Here is a 21,636-nt window from a genome sequence, read left to right as displayed (position 1 = left end):
GTATATCCTAATTTTTGTGTTTCGGGTGATGTGGTTATTCCAAAGTATACTATTCAGTTGACGTATTGCTGAATTTCCTTGACCAATTCTAGTAGCTATTTCTTTTGTATTCCGACCATTGTTTGTAATGTTTACACCGAGATATTTATAGCTATCAGTATTTTGAATTTGTTTGCTTCCTAGTTCTAAGTGCTTTCCTTCACCTCCCACTACTACGTACTCTGTTTTTGATGGATTAATTGATAAGCCCCACTTAGTATATTCTTTATCTATTTTTCGTAACATGTAGTGGATATCATCTTGATCTTCTGCAAGTATTACTTGGTCATCAGCAAAATGCAAGCTGTACAGTGTATGGTCTCCAATTTCACACCCATAGGTTCACATTTTCTTTTCCAAATATCCAAAACCCCCTCCAAATAAATCTTAAAGAGTGTAGGTGCAATGCAGCAGCCTTGGCGAAGTCCTTTGGTCACTTTTATCTTTTTTGTCACTTTTTGTCCAATCTTTATTACACTCGTCATATCATCGTACAACTCCCTTACAGCATTAATGTAAATCGGTGGAATACCGATATACATTAAACCGAATACTTAAACCAATCCTTAGTAATAATTCCTCCTGCCAATTTTTATCCCTACCTGCGAGAAGTACAGACATTCTTGTACAATGCAAATGAAAAATCTCTCTCTATGATTTTGGCTCCAGTAGACAACAGAGATGTTTTTCGCCTTTCTTAGCTATTGGTCCCGTAAATAACAGACGTTATTTTTTCGCCTCTCTTAATTTAGCACCGGTAGAAGATAAATTCTTTTTTCCCTTTCTTAGTTATAACGATTAGTTAAACAGAAACAGTGCCATATACACTGTCACTGTGTATGACATTTAATTACCTCTTTAAACCAACCATATTGATACAGTCCCAACAACTGAAATTATTGGAATGTTCTCGCATATGTACATGACCATTAATTGTACACTCATATAAATAAAATGTAGTAAATAGGCAGCACTGATTCTGCGTATATGGTGGAGGCGCCTCATGTTTTCTTATGGGAAACTATTAAAATCGCCAAGGTCCATTCTGGTCATTTCTTGAGCTTTTTGTGGTAAGGTCAAAACTTTCTGTCGGATCGTGACCTAAGATGGTTGGTTGGAAAGTTGAGGGGCTGGCAAACATGGTTTTTCTAGCAAAATCAAAGATAGCACTATTACCAAAAGGGCACTATATCGTATTTTCGTTATTATTGTATCGATTTTGATGTACGAGGGCTCAAATGCAAGGGGATTGGCCACCGAGGATAACAGATAAAAAACGTGACAGCATTGCCAAAAGGACATTATATTGTATCTTTTTTGTTTTTGGTCCAATTGGAGCGTGTGATACGTGAAATAAAAGCGGATTAGACAACAAGGGTAACAGAGAAAAACAAACATTAACGTTTAAAACTGTACATTTATATTTACATTTCTAGACTATGTAACTTACATATTATTATCATATTTTAGAAGTATTTAACACCATGGAGGAAGATATTGACTTCATCTTGTGTATGGTCCACTATATGTTCAAAAGCTGGAAGCTTTTTTGGATTCGTATTGATCTTAAGCGAAATCTCGAATTATATGAAAAATGTTTTAAAGGTTGATATAAAAGAAGTAAGTGTTTAGTATAGTATTTTAGTGTGCTTTATTACTAGGGTATTAAAGAATTTTACAAGTCAACTCTGTTAGCTTATGAGAATTAGGTAATTAAAAAGAAAATATTTTGTAATCTTTGAAAGTAAAGGAGAATCAGTGAAAATAATACTTAAAGAAAGCATGTTTTTAACATAATCAGTACCGTTACAACTCCCATAGATATTATTTCAGTTTCTATGCTGTTTAAATATCTAAGTTTGGGTCTTTTTTTGGTTCGTCAGGCCACCGGTACTCTTTTGTTGGAAACTTTTCTGAATGGCATGCCTTCCTTTCGGTTGATTACATGTCCTATCAACATTCAAAGATTAACTTTCTTTCAGCAAACCAATGTGATTTTAAAGTAGGTTTAGATCTGACACTTATTGCATGAAATTTGTGTCAGACATAAATCTTTACTAATGTAAACAGTGAAAAATTTATATCAGCGATATATATTTCAACTATTAGCAACTTGTGTCGACACATCAATAACGGTAGATGTAAACATATGTTAGTTGTAAGTAATGTAAACCAAATGTAAACTGTCTGACACTTATTGCAAAAAGTTGGATGCTACTCTACTTTTGATACTTGTATCGTAATACAAGATTAATTGAAAGCTAATGTTGAACAATTAATTAATTTGTATCAATGTTGTTTTGTGTAAAACTCGAGGTCGCTGGTTAAATGAATTATAATAATAATGAAGAAAAGCGCAATATTTTTATTGTGAATAAATTACCAATTAATTAAATATCACGAAGAATACCTGGCTTAACTCATTGCTGTTATCTGTACAAAGAAAAAACACTTACCTTTGAAATATGGTGTATTAATTGTAGCAAGCAGTAGAATTGTAGCATCTGAGCGTCGCGACACAAAAGGACGCCGAGGCATAAAAAAGGGACGTCACCGATAAACTCGAGATGATTACAGAACGTTACTCGATTGAAAGGGACTTGAGATAGGTAGAAAATCCTCTGACAACCGTTCTTAGGTGGTCCGTAGAAGTCAACTCTATTGTACTGCGCTTTTGAATGGCGATAATCTAACTAAATGGTTCACAGAAATTTGATATTTTGTAACGTTTTCTGTGATTTGTGAGGATGGAAATAACAAAGACAAGTCAATTTCTTTGAACTTAAAAACAGATTACTTGTGTTAGCCAGTTTAACAATGAGATTCTACTGAATAAAAAAAAATAATAAGATAATAAGATCATATTATAGTACAGTAATAAAAATATTGAATGTAAAATATGTAAATAAATACTAAATACTTTCCCAAACAAATAATGTAAACTTATGAGTTATGAATTATGAATTATAAGATGTTACAAATGCAATTTACAAGGACAGATTAAAAAAATATTGCTGACAAGAAAATGGCAGATTGAAAAGGATAATATTATTATAATCTGGAAAAGCAATATTATTTGAAAATAGTGTTATTGTTTTAATGAGGTTTTAATAATACCACTGCAATCTATAATTGGCTTTATTTTATAAGTAAAATGTACATTAAATTAAAAAAAATAAATAAAACAATGAAAATTAAAAAACAAATACTATAAATCAAAGTTACCTATAATCAAACATTACAAACCAAACTAGGTTCTATAATATCCTAAATATAACATCTTAATCTGATTCAGACTGCATATTTGCTTTAAATGTCCTGGACAATCCACTTTTCTTGTGCTCGTATTCCTTGCTCGTCCACAAATATGACAACACCTAACGACCGAAGATCGAGTCGGAATTTCTTTAGGAGTTTCCTTATTTATGTTTAACAGAAATTGAATTTTTTTCTTTTATTTCTGTTGATGTGTGAGTGTTGTCTAGTCGCCTTAACATAAGTGGTTTTATTAACTCAAACGAAATGCCCCGAAGAAAAATGCTTCTTGGGAGCGATGCAGTGACATTATTAGCCTTATACAGGGAAAATCCATTAATTCCTGATATATTTAATAAACTAAAGATCACGGTGAATAGCCACCGCCGAGAGTTTAGGAAAACATCATATGGTGAACACAACTGGTCAATCAGATCCACACCGAATTTTGTTTTGTTGTAATCCGTTATTATTTCGGGTTTGTTCTTGTTTTCTGTTTCAGGATCAATACTGTCATCATGGTGCATGGTAGAAACAGCTAATATGACCTTACTTTTTTTGGAATGTACGTTTCCAAGATACATTTTTCTTGGAGGAATCCGAATAGTGAAGAATGTATGTCTCTGTTTATAGGCGTTATAAATTCTTGTGGTAGCTCCCTCTTATTTTTAGGAATTGTACAAACAATAGTTAATCACTTTTGAAGATTGTCTATAGCCAAAGGTATACTGGTAAACCAGTTATCCATGGTTGCATTTCTGCCAGTTCCTTCTATGGAATTCCAATCAGTTTCAAAAGTACCAGTTGGTTGTGTTCCGCAGTAAATCTCCTATTATATTATAGGTATATGCATATTTGCTATCTACTAACGCAAATATTTTTATAACATATTTGGATGGTTTACTGGGGATGTATTGACGAAATTGACATTTTCCCCTAAAAGCAAGTAATTGCTTGTCAACTGTTAAATATTCTAAAGGTGTAAAATTTTTTTGAAAATTTTTAATAAAAAGTCCAAAAATGTCTCGTATAGGAGCAAGTTTATCCATCCTTTGTTGTCTAAAATTAAACATCTGAGATGTTTGATGTCGTCAAACATCTCAGTAGAAATCGGAAAAGATTTAAAGACATTGTCAAGTAAATAGCTTTAACACCAGTACCTTTCTTATTATTTCACATTTGCAAAACATTTAGTCTGTCAGATTTTAGAACACATGCTAAAAAGAGTATACCAATAAGTCCCCAAATCTCTTCGATGTCGGTTATTTTAGCATCTTTGTAGCATTGGAAATTTGCTCTTACCTTCTCAATATAGATGTTGATACAACGTGTAATTTCTTTGGCGTTATTATCTAGCATACATTTGAAGCATTCAAACTGTGTTTTTGCATTTCTAGCTTCTGTTATTGGTCCTGGTAACTTTAAAATAATATTTGTTGCACAAGTTCTTGAAGTAGGCACAAGACACATCTTCCTCCACTTTGTTTTTTTTTTGTCTTTGCCAAGATAGTATTTTGAAATTATTTTTTCTTCATCTTCTTCCCTTTGAACCTCTTCATCACAGTATGGTTCCGATTCTTGTTCAGACATGGTACATTCTTGTTCTAGAACATCATCAGATACATATTGCTCAACATTATAGTCATCTGAGCAGCTGTCGTCGTCACTACCATCTATATTCGGCTCCTGTTGGTTATCTATTTCATTATTCCATTCCATCATCATTTTTTCAAAATTAGAGCTGAATCTTACTTTTTTTGGTTGGGATATTGCTGATAACTAAAACAAAAATAAAAAATAAATATTTGTTACTCTTTTTCTTGCAGAAAACTTACCTTAACCGCCAAATACAAAATATAATTTTTAGTTTAGGGTTACGTAAGTACACGCGTGGATTACAATGGTAATAGAACACAATCTATTTCTTACATCTACACACATCAAGCGACAGTCGCATACTGAAACAGTTCCTTATACTATGCCCTGATAGTATAAGGAGAAAGGCAACTTTATATATAGTATAGTTCGAATAGCAAAATTATAAAATTCAATGGATTACGTATGTAATCCGCGCGTGTACTGAAGGGTTAAGAAGGTATATTCTATTTCAGATGCTCGAACGTTACCGATTATTTATGGTATACTATTTTTATTGGGAATTAACCACAATTTATTTTGACGTTTGAATTTCCACTTCGGAAATCGTTTTTTTCTTAATACCTAATTTATTTACATAAGATCCTAGATAATAACATACTAGTATAAGATGATCTCTTACGTTAGAGATGTTCCAGAATCTAGCTAAGGCATCTGATACTGTTAGTAGTCAGCAGATGCTAAGTACTTTGATAACCTTGGAATAAGAAGGACACAATACCTACTGTTTTCAAACGTATATTTATATTGAGGTCAAAAGGTCAAAAAAAAAGTGATACAGTAGACTGTAGACTAGAGCCAAGTTTCAGTTTACTATTATTCATTTTATTATAGAGAAATAATAATACAACGCTAGTATTCACTATACTTGGAGGGGATACGAGAAACGATCGTCCGCGTGCAGCGGTGAAATATTGCAACTTTGTTAGCATATTTCATAAGTAGTTACTAAAGAAAACGGGATTTCGTAAATGCTGTATTATAGATTGTAAAAATATAACAAAAAATATTAAATTCAAGTCCTATCGGTTTTCAACTTCAAAGCACAAATTAATGCAACGAGAAAAGTGGATTTATATCATAATAAAGCAGAAGTAACTAACATAACCCAAATTCTGCATTCTTACGCCAGATTTCGTAATAAGTTTCAAGTGAACATTAAATTAAAGTTCACTTTAAAGTGTACATTTCAATAATAATCATGTTCGTTCAAGTTCGTTTACAATTTTAATTTTAATTTTTTTCAAATTTAAATGGACATTGAAGGTGGAAGCCCTATCAAAACTTCAGGCTTTTGAGCTATGTTCACACAGAAGGATCCTGAAGATACCATGGACAGACAAAGTCACCAATGAAGAAGTACGGCAGAGGATGAACACAACTGCGGATTTGTTCAACATCGTGAAGATAAGCTCCAGTATTTGGGACATATAATGAGAAATCAAGGCAGATGCGAGTTACTTCAATGTATTTTGCAAGGTAAAATTGAGGGAAAAAGAGCCCCAGGATGAAGAAGAATATCCTGGCTTGCTAACCTGAGAGCATGATATAGAAATACCTCAACACAGCTATTTCGTATAGCACCCAACAAAGTCATCATAGGCAGAATGATCGCCAACGTTCGGAACGGACAGGCACCCTAAGAAAAAGAAATTTAAAAAATACTAAATAGTTCTTGAAGTTCGGATTACGCCACCCAAAATTTGACAGGAAAACAATTAATTATTTAAATCAATGTGATGTGAGTTTCTTGGAAAGGTTTGGATCGACAAAAGATACAGTTATGCAATTTAGTCTAAAATGAACTTTAGGTTGTCATTATGAAATCGGGCGTTAATGTCACTCCAAAATATTGATATGATATGCAATTATTAATTGTATTTTACAGTGAATATGATAGTTGGTTGAAAAGGTATTTTAAGATTTATTTTCTGAAATCCGGTTTTTATTATTGCAAAGGATAGATTGCTTAAACAAATACAACAGAGATATTTGCAGTATTTTGGACACATTGCTAGAAGAACAGGTACGATGGAAAAACTGATAGTCGAGGGTAGAGTTGAAGGAAAGAGACGTAGGAAAAGATCTCCAAGCAGTTGGGTAGATCAAACAAAAATACTGATTAACCAAGGGTTACATAGCCGAACAACTAGCCCAGGACAGAGAAGGATGGAGAGAAATCGTGCAAAAACTGTAAAGGCCTGATGGTGTCACCACATCCCAAAAGGGATTAGGACTGAGGAGGAGAATTAATAGTAATACTGCAATTTTATACATGAAAGTTGAACATAACCTTAATCTTAAATGTCAAATAATGAAATCTAAACGTACAAAATATACTTACGAATTTTTACAGTTAAAAATCAATTCAAAATCTTTCCAAGGTAATTATTGATATATATATATATATATATATATATATATATATATATATATATATATATATATATATATACACTCGCGATCATAAAATACGGGTCACTTTGAAAATCACCGATATTTCATTTTTAACGAGCTTTATCGTAAATAATAATAACACAAATACAAACTAATGCATGTTTCTGGGAATTGTTGTCTGCTTAGCAGTTTCCTTTTCAACAAAGAATTTCAATAGTGCCATCTTCGCGGAAAAGCGCCCACTTCCCAAAATGAACGGTACCTGTAACTACCGCTTGTTTTAAATGTCTCATTTGTGCTTTGACTTTCTGTTCAAACGCAACGAACAAACATTTATTATTGCCACCATTAGTGTTTATTAGTGCCATTATTAGTGTTTATTATTGTTTATTTTTGGCCAAAAATACTCTTGACTGTTGATGAAACGGCACAAATTGTTGCGCTTGTGAAAGACGGTCACACTCACCGGCAAGTCGCAAGAACTGTTGGCGTAAGCCTTTCTACGGTTCAACGAGTGCTTCAACGCTTTCAGGAGAAGGGTTTGTTGTCCAGATGACCTGGCTCTGGACGAAGAAGAATGACCACGGTACGAGATGACCGTTTTCTTGTGTTTCAGGCTTTACGAAACCGGACCTCGACTACGATTATGCATCGAAATCGTCTACAGGAAGTACGAACTCGCAATGTTTGCTTTGCAACAGTCAGGAGAAGATTTCGTTCTTTTGGACTATCTTCTCGGGCAATAGCTACAGGACCGACACTTTGCCTGGCGCATCGAGTTGCACGACTAGCTTTTGCTCGACAATACGCGCATTGGGAATTAACAATTGGAGCAAAGAGTTATTCTCAGATGAATCCCGTTTCTGCCTAACTGGATCCGATGGACGTGTAAGAGTTTGGAGGAGAACCGGTGAATGATTTTCACAAGCTTGCATTGCTCCAAGAATGCCATTTGGTGGAGGCTTGGTCATGGCTTGGGGAGGTGTATCTTCCGACTTCCGCACAGAATTACCCTTCATTGAAAATGGGTCCTTAACTGCACGAATGGACATTACGGAGATTCTGGAAGAACATGTTATGCACACCATGGCAAGGCTTGGAGAAAACGTCGTTTTTATGCAGAACAACGCGCGAACGCACGTTGCCATGATCAGTATGCAATACTTGGACGACGTTGGAATTACGAGGTTACCCTGGCCAGCTAGGTCTCCGGACCTGAATCCCATCGAACATATCTGGGACGATTTAAAAAAACTCATTTAACCCCTAACATCTCCTCCTAACAACGGACAGGAGCTTAAGGATCTGTTAGTGAGAGAGTGGAATAACATACCACAACATGTCATCCGGAGAAAAATTGGGAGTATGCCCCGTCGTCTTCAAGAGGTCATTAGAGCAAGTGGAGGCAATACACGATATTAGTCATTGAAATTTCACTGACATTTTACCACGTTCTGTATTTTCCATTTTTTTCGCATGCCTGTTTTATCAAAAATTTGGTTTGTTTTCTGCTTTTTCAATAAAAACAATAAAAAACCGTTCTTTTTTTTCTTTCAAAACAAACATTGATGACAAATAAAAAATACGTAAGCCTAAAAAAAGGTTATTACTGCACCAGAGGCAAAAATATTCCAGAAACTTGAAATTTTCAAGGTGACCCGGATTTTATGATCGCGAGTGTATATATATATATATATATATATATATATATATATATATATATATATATATATATATATATATATATATATATATATATATATATATATATATATATATATATATATACAGATTGAACGAATTTAAAACGGAACATACAATTTATTATATGTCTGTTTGAACTGCATTTGAAATAGTGGACCAATATAAAACTTGGACAAAAATAAATCCATACCCGGTGATAGACATTGTATAAAATATCGTTCAACTATCTGTCTCCTTTAAAGGAAAGAGGAGCTTGCCTAATAGTCGGAGAGATAGAGCCGAAATTTTGAACTGATCAGTAACATGACATTTCTCTATTGGAATATATTCATTGTAACTGGGTTAAGACTTTGCCTTACAGGTGGACGCCCCCCGTGGTACAGGAGGTGGCTATACAGGGATGAAGTTGTAATTTTTTTCGGAAAAATTAACGATCGATAATATGGCTGAAAATTTGCCCAGAGTAGGATCTTGGCATAACTAGACGAAATCCCAAAGGTCGGACGCGAGAGTGGATACATAAGGGGTGGCGGACAGGGGTGAAGTTGCAATTTGTTGGGGAAAAATTAACGATAAGTAATATGTCCGCCATTTTCATGGCTCGTTATTTAGCCCCTAAAAACTCTAAATCCAAAAGGGCGGACAGCTGGGTTGGTACAGAGAGCCATAAAACGGGGCCAAATGTACCACTTGCCTGCGCATTTTAGGTCTCGGTAACAATTTTCAAACTGATTTTATTATGATATTTTTATACCGATTGATTTGAAAATTTGTATGCTCACTTCTGTTACTATTCTGAAAAGCGTCAAGTAGAGTTTTCCTCAAAATTTTCCAAAAAAATTTCCATTAATGAAAATTTTCGTAATTTTTTGAGGTAAAATCTAATTTGTAGAATCCTTTCGATTTTTTGTCAATTATACCATGATTTTTTTCCAAAAATTTTCAAACGATTTTTCCGATAAGAAAAAAAAATTTAGAAAAAAATTTCATCATTTTTCATAAAAATATCACATTCATTATCTGCTTCATTTTCAATCACTACTTCTCGAACTGATTCTAACATCTGAGGTCCAATAAACCATTTGAATTTATATGTTTTATCTTCAAACTCCCAACCATGTTCTTCAACAATCAATTCTGTTGGTACTTTTTTATGAGCATTTGTCCAAATATTTGAAATATAATGAGCTCGCAGTAGATGTTGGTGTAATTCATCTTGACATGGTGGTAAGCTTGAAGCATCGAAATTTTTTAGTTTTTTTTTTAAAAAGGCTCGTTCACATCATGCAACTTATACTGCCGGTTAAATAGTGAAAATCTGACATCGTTTACTTTTCTTTTTGGAATTGTTCTCGTCAATCCTGTTCCATATAAGTGACATATGAAAGTTTCTAAGGTTTCAAAAACTTCATTACAATCGAAGTCAGTTACACCAAGTTGGATAAAAGCATCTTGATACTTATTACATTTAGCGCATGCGTCTAGAATTACTGATCTAAATGGAACGCGCATCATTATTATTTTAATATTTTAAAATAATAATGATGCAAAATTAATGTCCAAACAGAATTGGTAAAATTATAATTAACTAATGAAAAAAAAATTCAATCAATTTGAAAGTTAAAAAAAATATTGAAAATATCTACAAAGTAAATTTCAAAACTTAAAAAATTGATAAATCCACTATTAAAGTGATTTTTATTAATAATTATTTGTACAATGTTATATCTGAACAACCATTATTTATGCAATATAAATTTAAATACTTTTTTATTGTAATAAAAAATAAGTAAAATTACTATTTGTTATACCAAAAATATTTAATAGTTAACATTATAAAATTACTTTAATTTTATTCAATTAAAAATTAATTCGTAAAATATTTATATTTAAGAAAAAAATGTGATTTGTAAAGTAAATATGACTTTAGTTAAAAAAAAAACATTTTCTTAATATCATTTTAAAACTACAAAATATTCTATAAAAGATTCAGACGATGACGTAGAGTTTTTTTTTCTTATCGGAAAAATCGTTTGAAAATTTTTGGAAAAAAATCATGGTATAACTTACAGAGAATCGAAAGGATTCTGCAAATTAGATTTTACCTCAAAAAATTACAAAAATTTTCATTTACGGAAATTTTTTTGGAAAATTTTGAGGAAAACTCTACTTGAGGCTTCTCAGAATAGTAACAGAAGTGAGCATACAAATTTTCAAATCAATCGGTATAAAAATATTATAATAAAATCAGTTTGAAAATTGTTACCAAGACCTAAAATGACCAGGCAAGTGGTACATTTGACCCCGTTTTATGGCTCTCTGTACCAACCCAGCTGTCCGCCCTTTTGGATTTAGAGTTTTTAGGGGCTAAATAACGAGCCATGAAAATGGCGGACATATTACTTATCGTTAATTTTTCCCCAACAAATTGCAACTTCACCCCTGTCCGCCACCCCTTATGTATCCACTCTCGCGTCCGACCTTTGGGATTTCGTCTAGTTATGCCAAGATCTTACTCTGGGCAAATTTTCAGCCATATTATCGATCGTTAATTTTTCCGAAAAAAATTACAACTTCATCCCTGTATAGCCACCTCCTGTACCACGGGGGGCGTCCACCTGTAAGGCAAAGTCTTAACCCAGTTACAATGAATATATTCCAATAGAGAAATGTCATGTTACTGATCTGTTCAAAATTTCGGCTCTATCTCTTGGACTATAACTAAGCGATAGGTGGTTTGACAGCATAATAACTGCTTCTGTAGTCTAGTTTTCACAGTGATTCTAGACAACCTATTTGGGTGGAGTTTTGACTTGTTCTTGAATGAGTTCAGAATCCAGCAGCCCGCTGAAGTATTGGATTTTTATAATATAATTATTTGACAACCTTTTGTTGACCAACCACCTAGAGCGGAGTTGAGCCGAAATACATTGATTTCGTATGTTCCGTTTTAAATTCGTTCAATCTGTATATATATATATATATATATATATATATATATATATATATATATATATATATATATATTTATATATATATATAGATATATATATACATATATATATACATATATATACAATAATTCTTGTATTAAATAAACAAGTTTAAGTTACTTTGTTTTTGCAGTTAATATAAGACTAAAATATTAATAGTGCTAACACCTTCGCTGATTTATGCCACTAGGTGTCGCTCTTCGGCTAATTATTTTACTCTTCTCAACAATCTCCTGGTCTTTGTTGTTAAAAGAAATGGTTTTCCACATTGCAAATCTAATTGTAGGTTTTTTTTTCTCGTTTTCCTTTTTTCATGCATGTTTCGTCAGCGTGGGATCCGTCGAGGCTTATATACACGGGTCATAAAAATTCGGAAATTCCCCCCCCCCCCTCTTAAGAAGGCACAAAATTAAAGAAAATCTATTATTTATGTCTCTTCTGTAGTTTGGGTTTTATCTTTTTCACGTCTTTTGGTTGGTGCTGTTGCGTTCTGCACATACGATGACCTCAATATAACAATTGGGGTCATCAGAAAGGGGAGAGAATATAGTATGTTCAATCTAGAATTCGCTGGTTTCCCCCTTTCGCATTGGGTATATATATTCCCATAGAAAAATAATATACGAGTAGACTATATAAACTCTATTTGAAAAAGAAGTAAACTCAAACATAAATTTACATAAACAAACATACAATTATAACTAAACAAGAATATTTACTAACTTAAATATTAGTTAATATGAAACGACACCAAAAAGCCAAACCTACCATAGCCACAAACATACTATACATAAAAAGATAAAAGACAAATTAATAATGCGGTGCATACAATAATTAATACAATTATTAATACAAAAACACATATGAAATACAATCGGTGTTAACAAAATACAAATATAGAATATCGTAAATGAAACAAAACAAATGCAAAATGTTCTTAATTGACAATGTTCAATCGCGATCGCGGCACAACTGAGATAAAGCTCTAAACAAACAAATATGGAATGTATCTACCAAGTAGGGTACTTAATGATGATGAAGCAACAAGATTATGGTGTATATAATATATTGTGTATATGTACTTTACCATGCAACAGCGAAGCACTAGAACTGTCTTTTTTACAAGACCAAAACAAAAGTCCCCCAGGGAGCGCTGTCCCTAACCCAAATATACATCTGTGTCGGTTGGGAGATAAAACTCGACTGTCTCTTTTTTTACACATGGAACTCGTCTCTTATCTCAAATACACGTCTGTGATATCTCGCATATGGCTCGTCTTGCAATGTTTAGCCCTTAAAACCGCTGTGCCCTTGTACACGCAATCTTGTTTAAATATACGGGGAGAATCAAAACTATCAAAAAGTCTGTTAATATATTACAAATGTTTAGACACAGTTGAGAAACTGCAACAGGTGCTTTATTGTAAGTTTCTTCTTCCAAGTTGGAAGTTCCCTTCCCAAGGCAAATGTCTGGATCCGCCACTACAATGAATAGGTTGCTAATCTGGCCCATGCACCTTTCTTTTTTAATTAAGTAATTTACCTTAACATTTTTTTATTGAATTTAAAAAGTACCCGGTATTGATAGTAATATAAAATATTTATTAGATATGATGTTTAATTTTTTTTTTTTTTTAATAGGTTTAATATGATTTTATTTTTTAGAATGGTATATATAGTGCACTTCCATATATTTCTACTTTAGTGACTGTGAGCCTGTTTGGATTTATTTCAGACAAAATAACGGCGCGAAATATATTCAGTATAACTACTACACGAAAAGTATTTGTAACAATAGGTAAGTTTTTTATAGTCATTTAGTAAGTTAGTCAAAATTGTAGCAATTTTTATTTTCCTACCATGTTAGGTGTCACAATATATAATTGCTTATAGGGGGTTGAAAGGAAAACTGAACAGTTACTGGTCTGGAAATAGGGTAAACAAATAAATTGAAACGTTTGCGAACGGCTACTCGTGTTTTGGTTGGAGAGCTAGGTCTCGGATAAAGGTTTCTTCATTTGGGGGACTGGAGAAACTAACTACAAAAAAAGAAATAAAAAAAAATACTTTCCTGGGCAACAAACACACAGAGATTACACTTGCCGGTTAGAAATAAAGGCTTTTCTTTCCCAAAAAAATTTAAGGGTGAAAATCTATTAAAAAGAACTAATTTTAAACTCCTGGTTTAAAGAGAAACATTTAATATTTATTATTATTTCACATAAACAGTTTTTACAAGTAAAATTATCCAAATTTATCAACAAACCTTACATTGAGTTTAATCTTGTAACAAAACAGAATTTAGAATTTTGGTTGTGTACCAAATGACAGAAAAAGGTTAATACTGACTGTCATATAATCTAAATGAAATACCAAACTTTTCTGAATTATTAATTAATTATCAAGATCAACTTTATTTAAAAGAAAACTAAAATATGACAATTAGCTGATCTATAGAACTTATATTTATTTTTTTAATTTGTCATGAAAGCAAAACTTGCTATATTAACGAAGAATGTTTATTTTACTTAGAAAATTTTAAGAAAAACTATTTTACTCCACTGGCTGATTATTTCTGTTTAAGTTATTAAGAAAGTTTATTACCTTGGAATGGGGTACAAAAAACACTGTCCCACACAAACTTCAAATGATTATATTCGACTCATATGTGATGGAAACTGGACAAATCTTGGGGTCAAACATCGAATTGGACTTCAGGTTATTCTGATGATAACAATATGTATTCTTCAAAACTCGGCTACTTAATTCTCACTTAAAACCATGTATACTACTTAAAACCTAGGAAACGTTGTTTTTCAAATCAAACTCAGAACTCAATATGCTTCTCCTACTACTACACTTTACACTATCTGAATTTTCGATGTTACCGCTACTCTAACGAATTTTCGATGACAAACTCGTCAAGACTTCACGTCGGTGTTTTAACATATACGGGGTAAAACGGAAATGCAGCAAAATAAAGTTACTTTCATAAATAAGAGCCAGCCAGTTAAATCGCTTTTTCTTTCTTCTCAGCTTTTATGCATACATTCCCGGATTCAGGCCTTCTCCATTTCTTTCCAGGTCTTGCTAAGTGGTAATGACATTTAAATAAACACATTGATACTTTGTGATATCATCTTGACACCTCTTCTGGAGTCGTCTTTCCCTTCTTTTAGTTTCTATAGGATGGCAAACCAACAGTCTGTGTGTCTACCTACTTAATGCCTGTCGCGCTATGTGACCTAAGTGTTACCACTTGAATTTAGCCACTATTTTATTGGGTTGTTCTTAAAATTTCTCCATTTTTTACTCTGACTCTAAAATTTTCTGAAATAGTCCTTTTCGTAGGTCGTTGTGTTGCTTGGCATTTCTGCCTCGCGCCCCACACTGCTCCACGCCTATGTCCACTTCAAAACACTGGTTTTATTTTTATAATGGTATTTTCTATCCAAGGTAGAAATTTTTTTGTATATACCTTTTCTGATATTTGATTATTAAGTCTTATGTGTATATTTTCTAAAGTCATGATTTAAGTTTTGAGGAAACTCATTTTGGTTATGAAAATATTTATGTATTTACCTACGTTTGAGTTAGAAAATTATAGTTATAACAAAACTAAAAACTTCTGTTCCCTTCTATAACCTAAACATGTATCTACGTTCATAGCTTAACGTTATTAGATTTCATATTAGTAAGTATATTTGAGAGTTGGGCCAGATACTAAAAAAAGTATCCGAAGATTGGATACGAACATTAAAAATGCATTTGGATACTTTTTAAAAAGAATTATATATATATATTAATAAAAAGAAAAATTAAAAAGTTCTCAAGAAATTTTTTATTACTTATGAATAATAAAACTAGGACATAATCATGTAAGGAAAATAAATTAAAATAAAAACGTACTACCAAAGGAAGTGTTACAATTGCTGACAATTTTTCAGATATATTTATCATAAGTAAAGTGCCTTTGAATTTGCCTTTGTAAGTACCAATGGCTCAAAGGGTTCATCGCTTAAGTTTTCTTTTAGGCGTATCAATCATTGTTTTTTTTTTATTTTTAAATGCATATTTATAATCTACTCATGAACACTATATTGAGTAATTAGTAAATGTGATGACAATATTGACTTGATTTATGTACCGTCCAGCGACATTTCTCCATTTTTACCTATGTAACCAGGTCTTCTGGCCAAGTCCTCTTCAGTCTTCGTTCCTCCATTGTTGGCTGATATAATTCACTGATAATTTGGCTGTGATGCGATTCCTTGATAACTTCGATGAAAATATAAAAAATATGGGAATACGTGCTTGGCTGAGGAAAGTGATGAATAGAAACGACAGGAGATAAATTCTACAGGAGACTAGGACACACACTGAGTTGTAAAGCCAGAATGATGATGATGATTAAAATAAGAGTTTAATAAGTTTAGTTTAATGAGTATATCAATTAGGCATTTTAATTTAAAAAATTAAATTTGATTATTGATTAGTCTATTTTATTAATTTTATTATTGTTGTGTTATTTTTTTAGGTACAATATTTCCATGTTTGACACTACTTTTGATAACTTTATCAAAACCAGAGGAGAAAGTTAAAATTATAATAGCTTTTGCGTTGACTGTAAGCTTTGATATGGCTGGAAACCTAAACGGAACTGGAGTAAACGGTGTTGATCTGTCACCCAATCATGCTGGCTTTATCGAGGGTCTGTCAAATCAAATATCACAAATACTATCATCGTTATCACCACTTCTAGTTGATTTATTTGTATCTAATGAAGTAAGTGAATGATTGATTTTTATTTATAACCTAAAGCGTGGAGTTTTATTTTAATTTTATTGTATTACTCCTTTATATTTGAACTTTCCTGCAATCGCAAATATCGAAGAAAGACCGTAATGTGTGCTTTGTTTAAAAAATGTAGCAACTGAAAGTATATGTATCGGGCGCAGTAAAAACCAAGTCCAAGCGAATCTTTTAGATTTTGTAAGTAGCAACGAAAAGTTTGAAAAATCTGTTAGAAATTAGTTAAAAAATCTATTAAATAGTTGAGGATTCCAATTTCTTTACTAAATTACAATAAGCAATGCAGTGAACGTAAACATTAGCACGTGTAGGCCTCTAACAGGACCGCATTTACGATTATATTTTCGTTTGGCCAGAAGTATGATCTTGTAAATAAAATATGAAATTTATATTTTAATTTTGCAAAAATGTGAGACAAAGAACCTGATGGTTTTTAGTTGATATCAACTTAAAAAAAAAAACAAGTAATTATAATTTTTTGTCAAAAACTGTCAAAAAATTTATATACAGGTTGTTCTAAAAAAATATAAGTTTTATTTATAATGTTTGTTATAGTTGTTTGTACGATTCCAAAAAGTTTAAATATTGCAAAACGGTTAGTTTTTTAGAATAAAAATATAGACTGATTCATAATTGGTTTGAGTTCGGCGTAAATATATGACAGATATATACAGTAGACTTCCTCTATAACGAGAACTGAAATGGCAGACTAATTACCTGGTTATAAGCCGATCTCGTTATATCAAACAACAATAATACTGTGCATACATATGAATATGTAGTTTTATAAAACATTAACTTCCTATAGTGAAGCCATTCGGAGCAATATATAAGACGCTAAATATTGTTTGAATGGCGTTTTTAAAAAAAAGTTGTTTACTTTTATTGTCAATGAAATACATTAAAATAAAAAAGAGTTGTTTACATTTATTGTCAATGAAATACATTAAAATAAAAAAGAGTTGTTTACATTTATTGTCAATGATATACGTTAAAACAAAAAATCTGTATTCTGTAAATCTGTATAAAGCGTATTTTCAAGGATAACATATTACTTCTGCAATATGCGATAGTTTCTTACAACGTTTAAAGCACTTTCCACATGTTGTCTATTACGACCTTCTTATTATTAGGTGCGAATGGTCAACCCCCTACAATGACACTTGTGAATCATAAATTGTAAATTTCCGAAGAAGTTTATTGCGGGCGGCAGTTAAAAAGGGTATTTATTTATAGCCACGGCCGGTCCAAAACGTAAAAAAACCTGTTTTTGATCTTATTTTCTGTCGTTATAACCAAATTTGCCCCGCTATAGAGGGTTATAGTTGAATACAAATTTCACGGGACATCTCATGTACCTCGTTATAAGCGAAACCTCGTAATAACCGTGTTCGTAATAGAGGGAGTATATTGTATATACTTTCAAACATTATTCTGATGAACTCGATAATATGTCACTATCATCAACGATTAATACAAGTGATTTAAAATGTGTTTCAATTATATTTTCCAGCCGCTACATTTCCTTTTCTACTTTTTCTTGAACATGTATATAATTGATGAAATTGAATTATAAAATAGATTTATGGCATCTGAGAATTTGAAGGTGGTGTTTTTTCCTTCCTTATTATTTTTAATATTTTCCCAGATGAGTTCTATGGGGTTTAAACTACAGTGATACAAAGGAAGTCTTAATACCAGTTTATTCTAGTATAGCATGTTTTTTACGATAGAAAGAAGCTGTACTTTAAGCATATGTTGATCAAATTTTATATGTTTAGAATGGAGCCAATTCTGGACATTGGTTTTTTAAATTCACTTGTTGGTATTTTCTCTATTTTACGAGAATAGTACGATGCGTTGTCAAGAACAGTGATATATTTGTCTTCTAATATTGGTAAGACATTGACAATTTTCACCAATTTTCAAAAGATTGATCTGTCTCTGGATCTGATCATCTCTTCATGGTAATCACCAGACTTATTCGACTCAAATGCCCAGAGTCCCGTTGTTAATCCATCCAAAAAAGCTTGTTTAAGAGATTTTACTGTGGTGTCTACCCATATTTTAGATTTTGTATGCCCAGCGTTCAACCATGTCTCATCCAAATAATAAATTTTGCGCTTGTCTTCTCTTAAGTCCTTATCTGTTGAATATATTCTAGTTGCCACACCGCAATGTCGTCTTTGTATAATAAAAGGGCGTTTCTTCTCCTGCGTTAATATTGAATTGTTTTTTTTTAATATTCTATAAAATCTCCTTTAAAACCCCATCTACGGTGGGTACTTTGCTTCCCATAAAAAAGTTTCTTAATCACCGTAAATACACTTCGATCACAAACTCCAACTTTACTCGCCACTTTTTTTACAATATCTCCAACCACTTATCTGGGATTTTCTATTGTTTCTGACTTAAATGGATTTTAAATTATCTCTTTTACTTTAGCGCTAAGAAAACTTCTTGTAGTTCGTTTTCGAGAAGGACTCCATGTATTTTCAACTAATTTATCAGCAGAATCAGTGGACGAAATTTTTGTTTTCAACAACAGTAATCACGTATACAGTTTAAAGTCGTTATACAGATAAAAATAAATACTTCTGTAGTTTTAAAACAAATAATAAATAATTATTACTAGTTCAATATTAACAGCATAAACATAAATTGCCCTTTAACCCTCAAAACGACAAAAACATTACTAATAAATCCATTCAAAATACATTTCAATACCGAAATAGTAAATCTGGTCCGAACCTGTATTAGTTTCCGATGACGTCGACTACCAATTTTCCAGCAAAATAGAGATGGTTATTTCGTTTAATTTTAAAAAATTCTCGGACAACCGTTACTTGCGATTAATTAATATGATGATTTTTTCATTAACTATGCATTCAGTGTTCAGAGATCACAATAATTTATATGATATGCAATAAAAACTAATAATCGCGAAAAGAGAAAAATTGATAACATGATCTTAATAATATACTGTTACTATCGGAACGAGTAGATAAATTTTGAACATCTTTAACAATTAAAATACAATTTTATCGTTGTTACCACGCCCTGCATCGCTTATTGAAATTTAGTATACATCTAATTTACAAACCGTTGCACGTCATCGGCGTCATAGCCCGTGACGTCACATGATACCAACATGAAATATTTAGGCGGTAGATGTGTTCTTTTTTAGAATCACCTTGCCGAGTACACTGGCATTACAGCCACTAGACATATTTTATTATATACGCGTAGAAATAATATTTAAAGATTTCTATTAATGTTAACTTTAGGAAATACACAATAATATGTTTCATTTAATTTGTATAAATGCATTATAAAGCGTTTTTATGAAGAACATTTGTTCGGAACACACTGTAACTGTAATCGAACGAAGATGAAATTTTGGCATAAATTGGTAACACTTATTTGACAGTTGCGGTGCTGACACTTTAGTTTTGTTTTTATTATTTATTATTAATTAAACTATGTTGGTTTTTAAACAAGCGGCTCAAATTGTTTTTAACAAGATTATTTTTTAACACTTGTTTTGTTTCTATTATTTACATTAAATATTAATTTATTTTGTTGTATAATCCACTTTTGCAATAATTATGTGACCTATTTGATTTAAAATAGATTCAGAAATTTTTTATACTTTGGCAACTATGTCAACTTCGATCTCTGACGTAGATAATGACGTGCAACGGTTTGTAAATTAGATGGACTGTAGTTCCATATCACTATTTTTAATCTTTTCGTTGTACCAAATCGTTTGTCCTTAACTAGTATTGGTCTTTTTTCATGAGATCCATCTGGAAAATATTGCGGATTTTGAGTAAATAAACAACATTCTCCAGGGCAGGTTACCAAACTTCAGATATGTATTCCGGTATTGAGCTGCCATCTTAAGGTATCCGGACCTAAATAAATAATTAATTTTTAACCTTTTTTAGTCGAAATTTTCCAGTTTTAAATGGGAAATTACTGGAAATTATTGAATAAACGAAAATAAATATGTCATTCCGTTTAAAAATATCGATGTCATATATTATGAAAGTGGTGACGTCAACAGTAGATTCAATTGAAGCATAACTAGGCGCAGTGATCCATCTAGCATACGTCATTATGTCCAAACATTGTTTAATTAAAAAATTAAATTTATTCCAACCTAAACGTCCTACTGTAAATTTTATAGTGTTCAAATTAAACGCAAAGACAATAAAATTTTAATATTGTTAATATTCGTAAATACATAAAAAAATGCGTACTTAATTATTTATTATATATTAATATTTGTGTTTGTTTCCAGGAAAATAATGCCCAGTGGAATATTATATTTTACATTAGCGTCGTTATTCGATTTGTGTCCGCCATAGTATTTTTGATATTTGGATCTGGAAAAGTTCAGCCTTGGAATGATGAAATACTTATTGACGACTAGGACAATTTGTTTTACCATGTTTTTAGCAAAAGTACTTTCGTGATAATTTAAAAATAAATAATACTGTTTTGTAATATATTGCTTATAGTTTATCTGAAATTAAAACCTTAAAATTCGATTAGGTTAAAAATAATAAGTATTCAGTAGTATCCATAGACATATTATAATACAAAATAGACTGAGCGCTGCAATACTTTCACCGAGTACTACAGAGGAAACTGACGCAATGGTTCGTGAATCTCTTGCCACGTGATCTTCCCATAGGTCATTTAGGTCAGGTGGTCGATAAACCAGGCCCAATAGAAAGACATGCACTGGACTGCTTTGCGTTAATTTTCTCTG

At 32.0% G+C, this 21,636-nt stretch overlaps 1 protein-coding gene across 4 annotated transcripts in view; it reads left to right on the top strand.

The window, feature by feature from the left end:
• Positions 1 to 21,368, top strand: part of LOC140446903 (putative inorganic phosphate cotransporter) — an 82,949-nt gene extending 61,581 nt beyond the window's left edge. For all 4 annotated transcript variants that reach the window (XM_072539489.1, XM_072539488.1, XM_072539491.1 and 1 more), the window contains exons 6-9: positions 1,510 to 1,659; positions 13,710 to 13,842; positions 16,582 to 16,829; positions 21,163 to 21,368. In XM_072539489.1, coding sequence (XP_072395590.1) covers positions 1,510 to 1,659; positions 13,710 to 13,842; positions 16,582 to 16,829; positions 21,163 to 21,294 — 663 coding nt within the window. In that variant the 3' untranslated portion in view covers positions 21,295 to 21,368. The remainder of the gene's footprint in view (positions 1 to 1,509; positions 1,660 to 13,709; positions 13,843 to 16,581; positions 16,830 to 21,162) is intronic.
• The last annotated feature ends 268 nt before the right edge of the window (positions 21,369 to 21,636 follow it).

Source organism: Diabrotica undecimpunctata, chromosome 7 (assembly GCF_040954645.1).
Source record: "Diabrotica undecimpunctata isolate CICGRU chromosome 7, icDiaUnde3, whole genome shotgun sequence".
Classification (NCBI taxonomy): Eukaryota; Metazoa; Arthropoda; class Insecta; order Coleoptera; family Chrysomelidae; genus Diabrotica; species Diabrotica undecimpunctata.
This window is presented reverse-complemented; position numbering and strand designations above follow the sequence as displayed.